Source organism: Culicoides brevitarsis, chromosome 2 (genome assembly GCF_036172545.1).
Source record: "Culicoides brevitarsis isolate CSIRO-B50_1 chromosome 2, AGI_CSIRO_Cbre_v1, whole genome shotgun sequence".
Taxonomy (NCBI): Eukaryota; Metazoa; Arthropoda; class Insecta; order Diptera; family Ceratopogonidae; genus Culicoides; species Culicoides brevitarsis.
In genome coordinates, this window is record NC_087086.1 from 23518168 (window position 1) to 23535362 (window position 17195).

The following is a 17195-nucleotide window of genomic DNA, read 5'->3' on the forward strand; positions in this document are numbered from 1 at the left end:
AAACACTTGCCTACTGTTTCCTACTTTAAGGTCATTTATTCATTCCACGTTGAATCCTCTGGGTGCTAATCAACGCTAATTTGAAATAAGTCAGACTATCGCTAATCTAGATGTTTTCGTCTGTCCACATGATACACCAAAGTACGTATTATAACATTGTTTGCATAACAAATATTTAAAGTGTGTTTCAACGAAAATGAAACTGTTTTATTGTGTTTTTTGTGTGTTGCTTTTAGCTAAACGAATGTGAGAGACGATATAACGAGCATGGCACAAGCTAAATTGCCAACAAAAAGGTCAAGATAAAACTTGACAACTTTTTTTTACATAATTAATGAACTACCTAGTAATTTTACGATGCAACACGGACCACTTTATGACGGTAATTCCTTCACCTGTGGACGTTCACTGGAATTGCAAGTGCGAAATGATTTGTCAAGCAAAGCTAGGTACGTGATACTTCATTTGCATGTACTGTATATCAAGTCTAGATTCTTTTACTGTATATTAAGTGATCAAAACAGGTTCGATGACGACGACGTCATATCATGCGATACAGTAGTTGTATTGAGCTTATATCGATTAAGAGAGTAGAGATTTAGGTGCATTATAGTGAATATTCCCGTCAAAAAGCAAGCTCTACTTTTGCCTTGATAAATCGTTTTTATTCTTTTTCTAGGTTTTTATCCAGTTTTGTTTTGCTTTTATTCTGATTTCACTTTCAGTTGGCTTTCAGTTTCACGAAATTCGCAACAACGTATTCGATTTTAATTTTGTATGATAACATTTCGGTTGCGGAAGAACAACGAACTTTATAAAGTGTCCTTCGAAACAAAATTAAGTCGTCAAACAACAACATTGAGAATCACTGCTTTCTGGATTTCAGAAGACTTTAAATTGTATTATAGAAACTTAAAAATCATGGAGAATATGGGAGACTTATCAGAGTGGAGACTAGAATGGGAGAAATTATACTAAAGAACAGTCGTGAAAATGAGAGTTTAAAAAAAATTTTTTTTTTTAAACGAACAATTTTTAACAAATTTTTTTTTTAAATTAATTTAATAATTTGTTTTATATAATTTTAGTACAATTTCACTAAAATTGAAGCTATAGGATATTTTTTATTGTGATCAACTGCAGATAGATGAAAATGATGGATTTCTGCAAACTGAGATAATAGCTGATCAAAACAACAAACGAAAATTTCTTATGAACTCAACAAGTTAAAACCCGCAAAAGTTGAAATAGTTGAGCATATATAACTAAACTTATTACAAAAATTGTCTTTAGAGAATAATCAATCATCGAGCCCGTTGCTATTGAATATTATAACTTTTTGTGTTTGAGCTGCGAGTTTTGCTTTGAAAATATAGAATAAATTCAAATATTGTCCTTTTAGAAAGCTATGAATAGAAAAAAGTACCTCAAACCCGTTGCAAACAATTATTTAATGTGAAAATAAAATTTGAGCAACTCTAAGTTGTTCGTAGTGAAAATTGGAGTGAAAAAGATTTGAAATTGATTAAAAATTACTGTCTGAACGTGCGCAACTTAGGATTCAAACATTATGAGAGCGGAAAAATTAATCTTGAATGTCGTATTTTCGAATTGCTTGATTGTAAAACTGCTGCAGCTACTTTATTTGGCCAAATTCTCTTATTGAGTGACGTATATCTTACTTTATTTAATGTCCATGATAATCAAATTGTTGAATTTAAAGATGTATTCACACTTTAAAAAAGTTCTAAAATCATTTTGGATTTTGTGTGACTTTCTCGGGCAGGAAATTTAAAAATGATAAAATATGACTTTCAAATATATGTATTTCATCATCTGAGCAAATATATGTTTTATTTGAAATTCGTTAAAAAAAAACAATCATCTTTTTTCTCAAAACATCCCAATTCATACATAAAACATTTTTAGACAATTCAATAAAAACTCGCAACAATAAAAAAAGAGATAATAATAATGATCATTGATCTGAGGCCCTACAGGTATTTAACAAATAAATTGAACCGACACCATTTTCTGTGTCAAGTTGTATTGTTCACAAAACTTATCTATACAGAACATTTAGGTATTTCATTCTATTTATTGATTCAGGGAATTTTATGTACATCTCGCATTCAAGGTCGTTCTGTTTTGTATTTTTTTTTTGCAGCGATACTTTACTTAAAAATTCATAACGAAATATAAACAAATTCTTACCTGTCGAAATAATTTCAACTGAAGTTATCCTTTTTCGTATCATAAATTAAATCCAATTTTTTATTGCGATACCGAATTTTATCACTTTGAGAATGATAAAGGATTCAATATTTCATGCTCGTATTTTCATTTATAGCTCATGCATATTTTATTTCTTTATCTTATTCGATATATGCGGAACATATTTAAAAGACAATACAATTTGTTGCAAATATCGCACACGAGAGACCCACTTTTTGTATTTTTTTTTTGATATCTTACGTTATTTGCTTATTATTTTTATTTTTCACTGGAATAGTTTTAAAATATTTATCCATTATTTAATTTTTTAATTCACACAATTTTGCCGCAATTTCGGCGGAGACAATTTTGATTGTTATCGAACTTTATACTTTTTGTTCGACTTCAGCCTGAAATAAGAAAAAAATATTATTCATCATGCAAAAATTGTTTACACTTGCTAAATAAAAAACATTAGGAGAAATATTTCGGTAAATAAAGAAGGTTCAAGGCTTAGTTATCAACAAGACTATGAATTTATAAAATGTTCAATTAAAACATTCGAGAATGAATTTATTGCTTTTTAGTGAGTCTTAATTAATATTTTATTTCGAACAATCACAATAAAATAAAATAAAAATGTGTAACAAATCAAATGCTTGAATAACTTTTCTCACGGCATATTTTTACACATATATATTTTTTTTAAGTTTCGCTTTTTTTCAGTAGTTTCATTTTTTTGACGATTTTGAAGGAAATATTACTAACAACAATGGTGATAATAAGAATGGTGGAATAAATTGTCTAGAGGCACACGTTTTTGCGCTAATTTTACGCAATTAGTCTGTGTGATCTGTTTTAAGATTATTTTTTATTTGAAAAATCTTCTCATCTTAACTCAATAACAACAACAACAATATTATTAATTAATATCTTCAATGAGCGAAAAAATTGTTTCACTTTGCAAAAAAAAAGTTTGAGTCACGCAGCAGCAATTCGAGTAATAATTGTTATTATTTACTGATATTCATGCAAACACAAAAACCACATGATAGACACAATATCGTTGTTATCATTATTCAGTTTTGCTGATTTATTTAAAGTATTATTTTTCCTGATTTAATTTTAAACCTTTTTCTTAGTTGGGATGGAAACTTCTTTATTTTATTAAAATAAATTTTAAACGCTTAATTTTTATACAAGAAGCAAAATTTAATTTACTATTTAATCAGGTGCAAATGAATACACGGAGATATTTACCGCATGAAAAAGCAATATATTTTTTTAAATATATTAAAAAGCTCAACACAATTAAAGTCCTCGTTCAAAAAATTCTGAAAGAGGATTCTTTTCTCGCCCACACGATCCAAAACGGATAATTTCGTTCTTAACAGAAACTCCAATATTTACACGACGGAAAAAGAAAACACGGTGTTTCCCAAACGAAAGACAAAATCGCACTAAACCAAAACAATCGACAACAGTATTCGTGTGTGCAGTAGATACTATATATATAAAAATATCGTTGATACCTGTATGAAGGCTTGTTTTTTCCATTCAAAGAAAAAAACGTAAAAATTTTAGCTGCAATAATTTCGTTTCTTTTTTTCAATAAAATTTATAAATTTAAAAAATATTAGAAATGCCTAATAATAATAGGTATGTAAATGGTAAAAATGTATAAAAAAATAAGAAGTGTTGTATTTTAAGTTTGAATAACATAGATTTTAGATGATGAATTAAAAAAAATTATATTTTTTTAAAAGAATTATAAATTTTTGTTAAAAGATTATTATTTTATAAATATATGTTAAAATAAATATAAATACATATAATAATAGATAAATATATTAATATCTTAGAATGAAATTATACCACCTAAATAATTTCCTTTACTTTGAGTGTCGTTGGCACCACTAAAAGTTTCAATGCTGACTAATTCAAGCAAAATTGAATTCCGTTGATTTGAATTTAGTAACGACATAAAAGTCCGTTAATGGTATCTAGTACGTTTTAAAGGATAGGTAATAAATATTTATTTAATTTATTTTTTTGTGCATTTAAATAATTTTATTTTCCAAAATGAAGATTAACAAATAATTTATTTAAGTATCTATTATTTTTGCATCATTTTATGTTCGTCTGTGATCTCGTGCAAATTTTTTTCTTTGCAGTGTGAACAGTATTCCCGAGTCTCTTTCGCTTGCTGGTCCCCAAACTGTTATCATTACTTTGATTGACACTTGTTTCTACAATTTCTCGTCTTGATGTGTCACCGAGAGACTCATTAATTTTAACTGCATTCAGTTCTATTCCTAGTTTCATTGACAATTCTTGAGCAAATTTATTACAATCTATTCCGTTGAAAGACTGGATGAAAGTTTTTTGTTCTTCTGACACCTTTCTGTCGGTCAACAATGTAATTTTAGTAAATAAATTCTTAACAAACAGAGTCGGGATAACACTTGTACTGGAGCCTACTGATCGCCATTGTAGATTTTGAAACGACAAGAAAACACCCTCCTTGACAATTTCACTGTATCCACTTTCTTCTAAAGATGAACAAAAATTAATGATGACCATGTCGCCTTTCGCATTCGTAACGTAAACTAAATTCACTTGATCTTTCCTCTGAACAAACACAACATAACAATTTATATCCACTTCGTCAAATTCAGGTGGATTCGTCTTGAGTATTGAGATGTCCTCTAATTGAGTCACATTTCTATTAAATCTCGCAATATCTGCGAAACTTGCATGAACTTGTTCAAATTTTGTGCTATTTGTACTGAAAAGTCTTAAGGCACCATCACAGACACTCGGATTAAGATTTGTTATTTTAAAAACTTGATTTTCTTTAATTTTTGGATTGTAAACGTCTTTAGGATCCCAAATTGTGAGAATCACTCCCGTTTTCGGTTGATGCACATCTAAGACACACATCCTCAAGCAAGGAGACACTTGCCAAGCAAGCGTTCTCGACTTGTTCAAGATACGTCGAGCGATCTCGTTGTTAATTCGCTCATTTTCGTTGTCAAGTAAAATACGTTGTGCGGGATTTATATTGAATGTGTCAGATCCTTCTTCGATAGCGCATCTTAACTGATGTACTTCTTTCGTGCCAGGCGAAGCATCAAAAGATGTTAATTTAAGGTCATTTTTCACTTCTTCTGTGGTCTCCTCTAGAATTTTATTGGCTCTTGCAGATCGATCTGCTTCCCATTTGATGCATAGACGACGTTCTTGATGTTCGTTGTAATATTCTTTTGTCAATTTGTTCTGAAATATCAGAGGATAAACGCGAGCTACATACGCGAGAACACTTGAGACAAGACCTCCTTGTATTTTGATGTCATTCATCCTTACTAACAGAGGCAAAGGATTTCGTTGGTACCCGAGTTTTGCATCAACTGGAGCTATTCGCGTACTGTTGTAATGTATTTTAAGACGAACACTGTCAGGCATCTGAAAAAAACAGAAAAAATACATTATAAATTATTCAAAATTAGTACAACCGTTTCTTATTTTATTCAATACTCGTTCAACGTGTACCAAACTCTCATAAGAGACGTGCTAAAGTCAATAAAACAGTAATTTAACAAATGTCGTTACTGCAAAACCGACGGGCAGTTAAAATCAACAATGCATTCGTTATTTTAGTCCATTAAGTGTATCCAAACGATCAACAAGTGTGTTAGCAGGATAGGTGATCAATATAAAAAATAAGTTAACATTTCTAAGTAAAGATCATTTAAATAGCAAGTTCTAACAAAACCAGAAAATTATAGAAGATTTCGTAGAAAGTGATTAAAAAATTAATTTATTTTTAAATTTTTATTTTTAAAGTTCTAAATTTAAATCTTTAAAAAATTAATTATTTTAGAATAATTTTAAGAAGTTTGCACTAAGATACATTTTTTGTGTCATTTTTTTTTAAATTTTACCCATATGCCATTTTTTAATGACCTTACTGATGCATTTAATTGCATTTTACAAGATCTCATGAACTGAAAAAAGTACCCCTCCTAAAAATAATTATTTGTACTATAACAATTACGTCACGCTAAGAACATAATTGCCGTTTTGCACTTTCAATTCATAAAATTTCGTGTTGAAATCTCAATTTTTTGTCAAATCAAACAAATATGAAAAAGAAAAATAATGATTAATGTGATCAATCCAATATAGGTTGAGCAAACTTGACATAACACAATAAATATGTCGTAACAAATATGGACAAAAGGTTGAATCAAAACATGACTTTGCACAAAATGCATTTGTTGCAACTAACCACTAACTCAACTTTTAAATCAGTTAAATTCTTTGTTTTGCAGAAACAACTCATAAAATGCACAAAAGTCTTACAACAATTGATAATTATGAATTCTTGCTGTCGAATGAGTTAAGGAAATTCTCGGAGGACGAACTTCGAGAAACAGAAGATAGACGAACGCAAGCTATAAAAGCACTTCGCGAATGGATAATGTCCAATTCACGCATAGATTTGGCACGAATGGATGCGAAATTTCTCTTGCGCTTTCTGCGAGCTAAGAAATTCAATGTTGCAATGGCTCAAGATAACTTGGAACGGTTCATCTTGCTAAGAAACGCACGTGAAGGTATGGTTTTTCACGATTTAGATCATCTGCTGCCCAGAATGGTTGAATTATTAGACCTGGGACATATTTTTGTCTTGCCAGGGAGGGACGATTTCAATAGAAGAATCATCTTTTACAGGTAAAATGGTATTTAAACATTAAACTTATTAATTGAAAATTTATATTTTAGGCCAGGTGTTTTTGATCCTTCTAAATACATTAACTTGGACATGATCAAAATTTTTGGCATTTGCTATGAAACTCTGATGGAAGATGAGGAGAATCAAATTCGCGGTTTTGTGCATGTAGTTGACTGTGCCGGACTAGGTTTGAAGCACATGACGTTGTTTACGCCAAAGGAAGCTGTTCGCATTGTAAAGAACGGAGAACGAATAATTCCTATGAGACACAAAACCGTTATTGCATTCAATTTAAGTCCTTCTATCAAGTTTGCTGTTGATTTCGGTATGGCACTAATAAGTGAGAAAATGAGAAAGAGGATAAATATCTACAAAGATATTGACGAATGTGACAAAATTGCACGAGATTTACTACCAGCGGAGTACGGGGGGAAAATTCCGATGAAACAAATGATTGGTAAGACAATTTTAATTTTCAATCGACACCTCGGTATTAAATCTAATTATTTAACTTTTTGTCATCCATTTAAACTGGAAAAATAAATTGTATATGCTTTTGTCACCTCATCATAATGTTATAACGACATAAAAGTCAAAATTAATCATTTTAAAAATACCGAAAACTTTTTTAATTTTAGAATCATGGAAAAATGAGCTAGCAGTTAAACGTGATCTAATCTTGCTTCACGACAAAATGCAGGTGAAATTGGATCTTTACACTGAAGGAGAACGAGAGGGAGCACTGAGTGCTCTTAAAAAACCTTTGGGATTTAATGATGAGTCGACAAATTCAATGTATGGCACACAGGGCAGTTTTCGTAAACTTGAAGTAGATTAAATTTAGAATTATGTCAAAATTAGAATAAAGGGTACTTACATTGATCGGGTCACAAAAAGCATCCAGATTCTTAATTTCCGCTCCTGATGTTATGATTCTACGTCCAATCCAAAGTTTTTCCTCTTTGATTTTCTTTTTTAATTCAAAATCACATTCAGTTTTTATTGCATACCAACCATCACTAAAAGTTACAACATTTTCTTGGATATCAACTACTTCCAACACAAGACGTTTTCCTGGAACATCATCTCCTTCGATGCATCGCTTAATAGCCGATCTAACGACTTTATCGATTTCCAGATCGTAACGAAACTTTATCTGTTCAATTATGTTTTGCGGAGTCAAAAATACTCCTAGAGCAACTTTTGCCCTTTTCGCATATAGGAATAATTTAAAAACTACCATTTTATAGTGATGTTGAAACCATTTTGGTGATATTAGTTTTTTGTTTACTCCTGGCAAAGTCATAAAAGTGTTGAAAAATTCACCAAACCCTATTCGGAATTTCTCATCAGGAATTATTTTGATTGCAGGAGATATTGAAAAATACATCTTGTTGGATTCCAGTTCAGATTTGCTATAAAAATTAAAATGTTAGAATGTATTCAGGTTCCAAAAAAATGAAAATGAAACTTACCTACATATCTGCAACAAATTAAACCGAAAATGCTTTGCATTATCAAATGTTAAGTCCTTTGCTGCAATTTCAATCGATGGTTGACAATTTCTGATTTCTCTCACAAAATTCTGCCAGCTTACTCTATTTTCTTGTTGTTTTCTCACAAACAATGCTCCAGGCATCGCTGCTTTCATAGCTTCGGATTTTGTTTCAATCTCTTTGGCTTGTTCAGAGTAAGATATTTTTCGCATTTCCTTCATATCAATTGTCATTTCTTCTAGCAAAGCGCTCTTTTCAAGCTCTTCCGGATCTTCTGTCAAGCGATTTAGTAATTTAGTTCGCCTAACTGATGAATTTTTAAAATTTCCTCTCTTGTTCATAAGTGGAGTACTTGCTGCTATCGATTGTCGATTTATTAAGTTACTCATGAATGCTTCTGGCGATTCAATTAAAGGCGACTTGGTTACTTGTGGTGACCGGAGTTGATTGACACGCTTTGGCAACGGTTGAATATTTTCCTTTGTATTTAATGGACTAACTTTCGAATTTTCCTGAGCACTTTTTTCAACTGGGTTTGGTGGGCTAAAAACAACTTCACTTATTTGATTGTCAAACGAATTATCTTCCAGTTCTTTTGGGATCGGCTTTGAATATGAAGTTTTTGAATTACTTTCACCGACCACTGTATTCTTTGAAAAATCTCCTAGGATATCGTTTAATAAAGTGGTTGTTTTACTACTTTCACCTACGATGTATTTTGCACTACATAATCCTGAACCTCTAAACGTAGAAGTTTCTATTGGAAATTCGTCCAAAATTTCATTGAATATATTCACAGCTTTGGTATTCTGAAGTACCGATTTTCCACTAGCGAGACCAAACCCAGTAAAACCAGGTGCTGAATCACATTTTGATAGAGAATTTTCTACAACACAAATTTTTGATTTAGACATTTGGTTAATTGGTTTTTCACTAGCCAGTCCAAAGCCCTTGAAGCTAGAAACAGCATTTAATGGAAATTCGTCCAAGATGTCATTGAAAATATTCACAGATTTAGTATTTTGTACAGTTATGTTTTTTCCACTAGCCAGACCAAATCCTGTAAAATCTGTTACAGAATTGCTGGTTTTACGAAATTCTTCAACAAAATTGTTTGGTTTAGCTATTTGTCCAATTTTTTCACTACTTAGACCAAATCCAGTAGACGCTGATGGTTTTGGTTTCACTTCTTCCGTTTCAATAAATTTTGACGAATCAAATTCAAACTTAAATGGACTTGTGGCTATTGTTCGAGTAGTAGGAAGAATCTCAAGCTTTATTGGACTGGTGGCAGTATCAACAGTTCGAGTATTCACAAAGTATTCATCATTCCATTTTTCTTGGCTTCCAAAGTTTGATAAATGAAGAGATCTAAAGCACAAAAAATGTTAAAAATTACAAAAAATTAATAAATAAACAAAGAATTACTTTTGACTGCTTGGAGTTCCACTGCTGGGACTAGATTCTGGACCAAAATCATCAGGTGGCTTCAATAGACTTCGATTTGGACTAGTTAAACTTTGATTGACATTCTGACTGTTTTCCATCAACTTTTGAGTGAGTCCACTGAGCTCCAATAGAATATTTGATTCTCGACTAAAATCTAACTCAGTTGGCATATTTAAGTTTTCGTGATAAATGAAAGGTGTGACGTCCTCGATATCACACTCTGAATGATCGGAATAGTCCATTTCTTCATTGAATTCAAGATTTCTCTTCTCTTTGGTATTTTTATACACCACTTGCGGCTTTTTTAAGCTCAATCGAATGGGGGAACAGCTCGGAGATTTGTCGGGTCCTTCTAGCTCTTCAAAATCTTCCACAATTTTTTGAACTTGCATCGGTAGATGTTCTCCATGGAACTTGCTTTTATCTAACTTTTGATGTTGAAATGGGGGATATTGACTTAGAATATTCTGATACATAGTGGGAAATGTTTTTCCGTAGACATTTTTGAATTCTTGACGTTTGCAAAATCTTTTCCATCGATTTTCCTTAGAAAAAATTGTCCATCGAGCAAATTTTGGCGAAGGGTTTCTCAGTCTTTCAGTTGTGGGTCCTAATCCTCCGTAAAATTCATCACAAAAAAGTTCAATTTGGCTTTCATAAGCGGGGTCCTCAATTTCCAACGTTTCTTTCTGCTCAGAATGTCCTTCTAAGGTTTTTATCAAATGCAATGGAAGTTCGTCTGTGTTTTTATTAATTTTTTGACCAGCAATGCCTTTTTGAATAAAGCGAAGATTTTCATAGAAATCGCATTTCTTTATTGGCATGTCGGAAGCTTTGACAGATATCTTCGAGATCATTTGAGGAAGCACCAAACTGTCCTCTTCATCATCTTGCTCCGCTTCCTGGTCTTGTGTCTCAAATATATTTAGTGGAAAAACGTCATAGAACAATTTATTTTTTGGTTGTTTGAATTGTAATGGAGGCATTTCGACATTAACGTTTTCATTTATTACTATGCAATCTGATTCCGAAGATTTATCTGAAGAATCTTTGGTTGATTGAATTTCCAGATTATTCGAAATAATTGATTCATTGAGGCTTACCTCATTGTCTTTTGAGATCAATTTCGAACAATCTGGAGTTTCATTTATGGTTTCAATATCACTTTCTTCGTTGTCCCGTATCTCAATCGGCTCTTCTGGTATCACACTGCAGCCCAGTGCTGATAATTCATCCGAAGTTGCTGCGAAATTCTGACTCTTAATTTCTTTTTTACGAATTTTTAAATATTTTTGTGACCGTATTTGGCGTTTGTGAACAATTTTCACTTTATAATTTGGACTAGACTCAATCACGTCATCCATTTATTTACGTCGATTTCCTTTTGAAATCAAAAGAAAAGTGAAAACTCGCGGGTTGTTTTGTTTTGAAATTTTGACATTTGCGACTACAGACACGTACACGAAACGTACCATACAAATACAGAGAGTTTCAAATAAAATTGGTAGGAGGTACAGAGTAATTCAATTAAAAAGACGGAAATATTTTTTTATTATATTGTATTTCTGATTGAAAGTTTTTAGTACAAAATAAATGATACATCTTTTTTTTCAAAACAAATTCAATAAACAATTTTCTAAATAAAAATGTTCGTGGTTATATTAAGTTTATGGTAAATTTTAGTATTTTTCATGCCAATTTATGAAAATAAAATCCAAATTCAATAAAAATTGTCAATTAAATCACGGCTGTGGTAATTTTTTTCAGGCACTTTACGAACGTGAAGCTTCTTGCTCTTCCACAATTGATTCCACAGAACCTTGGGCTGTCAGCTCCCTCACGTGTTTCCTCAAGTGTGTCATGTAATCTTGCATGAAAGTGGTATACGATTGATCTAACACATATTTCGGTATGTATCCTTTGAGATCGAGACACAGTAACCATTCAAAGATACAAGTATTTGGCTTATTGCGAATCTCACGGAAAGCCCAGCACGAAATGATGTTTTGAGCACGAATGTATTTTGTGTTCATCGCAACACTTGGATAATCAATGCTAACGGCAGCACTCACATAAACTTTCTCTTGCCACGAATCCTCGTCATCACTTTGTGGTGCATTTGGGATCTCGTTGGAGGCATCAGCGAATCCCTCACTATCAAAACCAAAATTCTTTGCTCCCAGACTTTTACTAAGAGTGACGAACGCATCGCGATCCGGTCGCAAATGCTCGGATTCCAGTTTAAGGGATGTGGCGAGCTTCTGAGGAGCCGTTCTCTCTAATTTTTCCTCTTCCGTTTCGAGACGACAAAGCGTGTCGGTATCTACATCGTAATTTTCCAAAATTTTTCCATCTTGAAACAATTGCCAGCATCGAAGATTGATAAAGTCGCGAGATTTAACCATGCCTCCACCGGATGCCGTTGTTGCTTGGTACGAAATGTCCGTGTGGTTGTCGATTTTCTGCAACAAATTTTGTATTACTTTTTACTTTGTTCGAAAAATTCAACGAAAATACTCACTCTAACTATTTTCGACTCCAAAAGTGTGGGGTTCCATGTAGGTACGTGCTCAATATTATAAAATAGCTCTTTTAGCAACAGCTTTGCTGGATAATTGACTGTTCCCGTTAGTTTGAATATTTTTCCGACGCGATCTTTGTGAGTACTTTTGATTGTATCTCCTTTATTTGTAACTTTCTCCACTTTCCACTCTGTCGATTCTTCCAGCAAGTTATATGCCTTTTTGACACATTCTACACCCATCTCTTTGTATTCTTCTTCCTGCAAGAAATTTACGAGACTCATGATATTTATCGGACAAGAGAACGATCAAAACTAAATTTTAATTTCAAATTCTTTCGAATTTTTATCGATCGAACAAAATTTAAATACATCAAAAATGTGCATACCTTATCATCTTCATCGTCACTATTGTGGATGGACTCGAAAGGGGAATAAAAGTTAGCGACACTCTCCGGATGTAGTGAGTTCGTGAGTGTTTGTAAGAACGGATTCAACATAGACGCTTGTTGATTAATTGAAGGATTGCCAGCTATTGTTTGTAGAAAGGCAAAGTTAATCAATTTGCATCACAAAATTTATTGAAAAAAAAAACTCACGCCAATAAGTTCGTGCATAATTCTCTTGTGGAATAACACGGCAGTCTAAAAACCAGGCTTCACCCCATGCCAAAATGAACGACACTAATACTAAAAGGACTTGAAAGACGGGTTCTTGATTTTTTGTCCACTGTAGGGAAAAACAACAAGTCGAATGATATTTTACAAATTGAATAAAAAACTTATGAACTTACATCATAGACAAATACTTTTGAAATTAAAAATGCACAAGAGCCACTAGTTGACAGCTGGAAGGTTTAAAAATTTAGTACAAATACAACAAATCAGTTCAAAAATCAAAGACTTACTGCAATTATGATCCAATGATTCATATAAATCAAAGCATAAAATAGTAAAAGCACCGTAAATCGACAAACGGCGGCCATGACAATGTCGAATAGCGAGGTATAAATTGAATAGTGGACAATTTGATTCTCAAAGGCGTTCCTGATGTTATCACCCGTGATCATAATCGAAATTAGCCACAGCAGTGTGATGAAAACGAGATCAAATGTGACAAAAAGACAGAAGAAACGGCGAACGACCGACATTCGTCCATCCTCCATGAAACCAGAAATAAAGTCATCTGACATGTGTGGTGGTGGGAACCCGCGAGACTGTGGAGTCGGTGGAAACTCGACATACGGATTGTTTGGTAATCCGCGTCCACGGCCAGGATATAAAGTTGCCGACATGATTTCGTATCGCCTCCACCAAATTTTTCCTAAACTATAACAATAATTGGTGCAACTACGTGTTAGTTTAACTACTACTGCTGCAAAGAAAAAGATTTTGTTTGATAAGAGCTTTGAGGTCATTAACTTTTACCGAAGATTTTTTTTTCAAAACTCACCTAGAACAATGTTGTGATCATTATTTTGTTCTTTGTTATGTTGCTAGTGTAAAATTACACAAACAAGACGCGAGAAAAGAAGCTCAAAGCGATAAATAAAAACAAAAAAGTTACATATAAAAAGTTTTTGAAAACAACGACGACTGAATTTGCAGTCATTGTTCTCTTAGTTTCTTCTTAATTTTTCTGACAAGTTGCACCCTTTCTTTTGCACTTTTGGAACAATTGTTATATAGCTATTGGTAAATTTGGCTTTAGTATTTTGATTTGAATTCAATTATATCTCTATTTGGTGTATTTCGTATTTTTTCTTCGTATTTTTATTTTGATACGGGCTATGACTAAATGAATGACAGCTATTTTCGAACATGAGGCCACTCCAAATCTTCTTTTTAATATATATTTTTTACCCCTTTTGAAATATATAAATAAATTTGTAATTTATCTTGTAATATATATTTAACTAAACCTGACAAAAATAGTCATTGAAAAAACGTTTTATGAATTAAAATATGCATGTAAAAATTTCACAAATCACTTAATGTTGTCACAAAAATTTATTTATTTAGAAAAATGAAAACTTTGATTTTAAAAGTTCAAAGAGTAAAAAATTCGAAATGTAAAAATGTTTGTTAAACTAAAATGCTTTATCTTTTTAAACTTTTATTTTATGTTTGGTAGCATTTATCAAATTTTCTTTTAAAAATTAATTTTGTTTTTCATTTTCATTAAAAAATATATAAATTATTAAAAAATATATATATTTATTCTTGTTAAATTTGTTGATAATCAACCGGGCAATCTTGACATGATCATACATATATGTTTGATAATAATACATAAATATATTATACAAAATATGCTCGATGTTTATGCTCTTGCGGAATTTGATATCTCTATGTGTGTGATAAAACACTATTTTATGATTCCTAATCATACAGTAGCAAAATTTCGTAATATTATTTTGATACCAGAAACGGTTGTGTTAACACATTTTAGCGGAAAAAAAATGACGCGAATAAAACAAACAGAGTTGGAATCTTTATTAGGTTCAAAAGAGATTAAAAAATACAAAAGGACCAAAATAAAGAAGAATATTTTCATTTCAATATTAATTTTCTCGTTCATTTCAATTTTCACTTATTTGACTATATTTGCATCATATTCTAATAACTCATCGACGGTAATGATAGTTTCATTCAATAATAGTGCAAGTATTGCAATAAAGCAAAATATATTTGAAAATAAAACAATAAATCATGATAAATACTTAGTTTATGGAGCAGGATGCAAATTATTGGATGTTGATCCGTTTTCGCGGGATGTTATGAAACTTTTTCACAGGCATTTACCAAAGTAAGTTTAAATTTAATTGTGATAAAACATAAAAACTCAAAATTATGATATCAGGTCATGTCATTCAAAACCACCATTAACAATGATACAACAAGAGTGGGACAAGGATATAGTTACACTTAGTTTGAATGAATCTGTTATCAAAAACTACGCACAAAATTCATCAAGTTTACAATGCTGTTATCAAAATATAACTCGGGTGAATGGATCGGACAATAATATTAAGTAATTTTATTTAACTTTTCTATAAAAATATTAGTATATTAATATTTACAAATTTTTTTAGCCTTTCTACTTGCAAATCTTTTCATAATAAAATCCAGTTGCCAGAAAAATCGGAATTTGTTTTAGTTCGATGTAAAGTAAATGGAAATGTAGTCTACAAAAATGGTTATGCTTTGGTTCGAAAAAAGTCTGACGTTGTTAAAAGATTCAAAAAGCCAAAATTTAGTAATAATAGTACTCAAAAAAGGCCATTAAGTGTGTTACTTATTGGAATTGACAGTATTTCACGACTAAATCTGAAGCGATCAATGCCAAAAACTGCTAACTATTTACATTCCAACGGCTGGATGGAACTTGAAGGTTACAACAAGGCAAGAAAAATTAAATTTCCTTCATATTATAAGGCTATCAATCGTTTTTTTTTTAGATTGCTGATAACACATTTCCAAATTTAATGGCAATACTTACTGGATTTAATAGTACAATGTCATACAAAGTTTGTAGTCCAACTAAAATGGGTAAACTTGATGCTTGTCCTATGGTTTGGTACACATTTAAGGAAAATGGATATGCAACAGCATATGCCGAAGACGAAATGTCTATTAATACATTCAATTATCACAAAACTGGATTTGTGTCACCTCCAGTTGACCATTATTTTCGTCCATTTGGACTGGCGGCAGAAAGCTATTTGCAAAAGAAGAAAGAAGACCATCTTGACGTGTGTCTCGGCTATCAAACGTATGCAGATCATATATACCAGTATGCCGTTGATTTTGCCACGCAATACAAAGGAAATCCGTATTTTGGGCTCTTCTGGACAAGTTCCTTTTCTCACAATGATTTTTCTTCGCCAACTGCCATGGATGCGCAAATGCTGAGTTACGTTGTAAAATTAAATGAAACAGGAATCTTGAACGATGCGCTGGTAGTGTTTTTCAGTGATCATGGAGTAAGATTTGGAGATGTGCGCAAATTACTTATTGGATGGTACGAGGAACGACTTCCATTCATCTTCTTCTCATTCCCAGCATGGTTCAAGGAGAAATATTTCGATTACGTGAGAAATTTCGAAATAAATAAAAATCGTCTTACAACCCCGTTTGACTTGCATGTGACACTAAAGAATGTGTTATCATTGTCTAAATCATTCACTGAAAATCTTTCATCTTCTTCATGTGCCTCGTGTCAAAGTCTTTTTGAGGAGATACCAGAGAGATCTTGTGAAGACGCAAGTATCGAGGAACATTGGTGTACATGCACTCCTTACGAAAAAATTGACAAAAATTCCACTGAAATTAAGAAGGCAGTTGATTTTGTAATAAATGTCATGAATCAAAAATTAAAAACCTACAAAGCAAAAACTAAGGCCACGACAAAATATTCAAATAAATGTGCAGAGTTACGTTTAAAGCACATTCTTAATGCATACATGGGAAAAAGTCTTTTTGGAGATATAACATATTATCTCGTGTCATTTGTTGCAAAACCAAGTCGCGGTGAATTTGAAGCCACAGTAAAGTACAATGAGGATATTGGGTATCATTTATCAGGGTCCATCAGCCGACTTAATTGGTACGGAAAACAAAGCGATTGTGTGAATGATGCAAACATGAAAAACTATTGCTTTTGTTATAAATAAATAAAATGCAATGTCCGTGCAACGAAACGGAGTCTTCATAAATTTGATTCGAAGAGCAGAAAATTAAAATGAAATTTTTTTAAGTCACGTGACCAATTTCAA

General features: G+C 32.0%; 6 protein-coding genes across 7 annotated transcripts in view; 2 read left to right on the plus strand and 4 right to left on the minus strand.

Moving 5' to 3' along the window:
- Positions 1-3644, minus strand: part of LOC134831828 (sodium-dependent nutrient amino acid transporter 1) — a 29641-nt gene extending 25997 nt beyond the window's left edge. Inside the window, exons 1-2 of one of the 2 annotated variants that reach the window (XM_063845653.1) lie at positions 3475-3644; positions 2215-2624 (exon numbers count right to left, since the gene is read on the minus strand). The gene's annotated coding sequence lies outside the window, so the exon portion shown is untranslated. Of the gene's footprint in view, positions 1-2214; positions 2625-3435 lie in introns of both variants that reach the window. The other variant, XM_063845652.1, reaches the window with a different exon arrangement.
- A 630-nt stretch (positions 3645-4274) lies between these two features.
- On the minus strand, positions 4275-9398 carry LOC134830904 (breast cancer type 2 susceptibility protein homolog). Its single transcript, XM_063844517.1, has 3 exons — positions 8428-9398; positions 7830-8367; positions 4275-5679 (listed from the first exon to the last, which is right to left on the minus strand). Exons 1-3 carry the CDS (start codon positions 9360-9362, stop codon positions 4342-4344), a joined length of 2811 nt encoding a protein of 936 aa, XP_063700587.1. The 5' UTR covers positions 9363-9398; the 3' UTR covers positions 4275-4341.
- Positions 6563-7832, plus strand: LOC134832364 (retinaldehyde-binding protein 1-like). The gene is made up of 3 exons (XM_063846358.1): positions 6563-6951; positions 7003-7409; positions 7591-7832. The coding sequence occupies exons 1-3, from the start codon at positions 6563-6565 to the stop codon at positions 7788-7790; spliced, it is 996 nt and encodes a 331-aa protein (XP_063702428.1). The 3' UTR covers positions 7791-7832.
- On the minus strand, positions 9382-11284 carry LOC134828770 (uncharacterized). Its single transcript, XM_063841757.1, has 3 exons — positions 9877-11284; positions 9525-9819; positions 9382-9405 (listed from the first exon to the last, which is right to left on the minus strand). Exons 1-3 carry the CDS (start codon positions 11259-11261, stop codon positions 9382-9384), a joined length of 1704 nt encoding a protein of 567 aa, XP_063697827.1. The 5' UTR covers positions 11262-11284.
- A 182-nt stretch (positions 11285-11466) lies between these two features.
- Positions 11467-14201, minus strand: LOC134831457 (steroidogenic acute regulatory protein-like). Its single transcript, XM_063845187.1, has 7 exons — positions 13871-14201; positions 13326-13792; positions 13212-13265; positions 13018-13147; positions 12808-12950; positions 12419-12679; positions 11467-12359 (listed from the first exon to the last, which is right to left on the minus strand). The coding sequence occupies exons 2-7, from the start codon at positions 13710-13712 to the stop codon at positions 11670-11672; spliced, it is 1665 nt and encodes a 554-aa protein (XP_063701257.1). The 5' UTR covers positions 13713-13792; positions 13871-14201; the 3' UTR covers positions 11467-11669.
- A 1107-nt stretch (positions 14202-15308) lies between these two features.
- LOC134828771 (uncharacterized) lies at positions 15309-17093 on the plus strand. The gene is made up of 3 exons (XM_063841758.1): positions 15309-15451; positions 15513-15822; positions 15879-17093. The coding sequence occupies exons 1-3, from the start codon at positions 15309-15311 to the stop codon at positions 17091-17093; spliced, it is 1668 nt and encodes a 555-aa protein (XP_063697828.1).
- Positions 17094-17195: the final 102 nt, after the last annotated feature.

Bases quoted from the DNA above. Each gene is read 5' to 3' on its own strand.
- LOC134828771 (XM_063841758.1), top strand. From the start codon at position 15,309: ATGATACAACAAGAGTGGGACAAGGATATAGTTACACTTAGTTTGAAT. The intron at 15,452-15,512 runs GTAATTTTATTT...AAATTTTTTTAG, and splicing joins GGATCGGACAATAATATTAA to CCTTTCTACTTGCAAATCTT. The intron at 15,823-15,878 runs GCAAGAAAAATT...TTTTTTTTTTAG, and splicing joins AACTTGAAGGTTACAACAAG to ATTGCTGATAACACATTTCC.
- LOC134831457 (XM_063845187.1), bottom strand. From the start codon at position 13,712: ATGTCGGCAACTTTATATCCTGGCCGTGGACGCGGATTACCAAACAAT. The intron at 13,148-13,211 runs GTAAGTTCATAA...TTTTCCCTACAG, and splicing joins CAAAAGTATTTGTCTATGAT to TGGACAAAAAATCAAGAACC. The intron at 12,360-12,418 runs GTGAGTATTTTC...AATTTGTTGCAG, and splicing joins TGGAGTCGAAAATAGTTAGA to AAAATCGACAACCACACGGA.
- LOC134832364 (XM_063846358.1), top strand. From the start codon at position 6,563: ATGCACAAAAGTCTTACAACAATTGATAATTATGAATTCTTGCTGTCG. The intron at 6,952-7,002 runs GTAAAATGGTAT...TTTATATTTTAG, and splicing joins AGAAGAATCATCTTTTACAG to GCCAGGTGTTTTTGATCCTT. The intron at 7,410-7,590 runs GTAAGACAATTT...TTTTAATTTTAG, and splicing joins TCCGATGAAACAAATGATTG to AATCATGGAAAAATGAGCTA.
- LOC134828770 (XM_063841757.1), bottom strand. From the start codon at position 11,261: ATGGATGACGTGATTGAGTCTAGTCCAAATTATAAAGTGAAAATTGTT. The intron at 9,820-9,876 runs GTAATTCTTTGT...TTTGTGCTTTAG, and splicing joins GGAACTCCAAGCAGTCAAAA to ATCTCTTCATTTATCAAACT. The intron at 9,406-9,524 runs GTAACAGATTTT...TGCTGTTTCTAG, and splicing joins TTCGTAAAACCAGCAATTCT to CTTCAAGGGCTTTGGACTGG.
- LOC134830904 (XM_063844517.1), bottom strand. From the start codon at position 9,362: ATGTCTAAATCAAAAATTTGTGTTGTAGAAAATTCTCTATCAAAATGT. The intron at 8,368-8,427 runs GTAAGTTTCATT...TAATTTTTATAG, and splicing joins AATTTGTTGCAGATATGTAG to CAAATCTGAACTGGAATCCA. The intron at 5,680-7,829 runs GTAAGTACCCTT...TGTTTTTTTCAG, and splicing joins CTTTTTGTGACCCGATCAAT to ATGCCTGACAGTGTTCGTCT.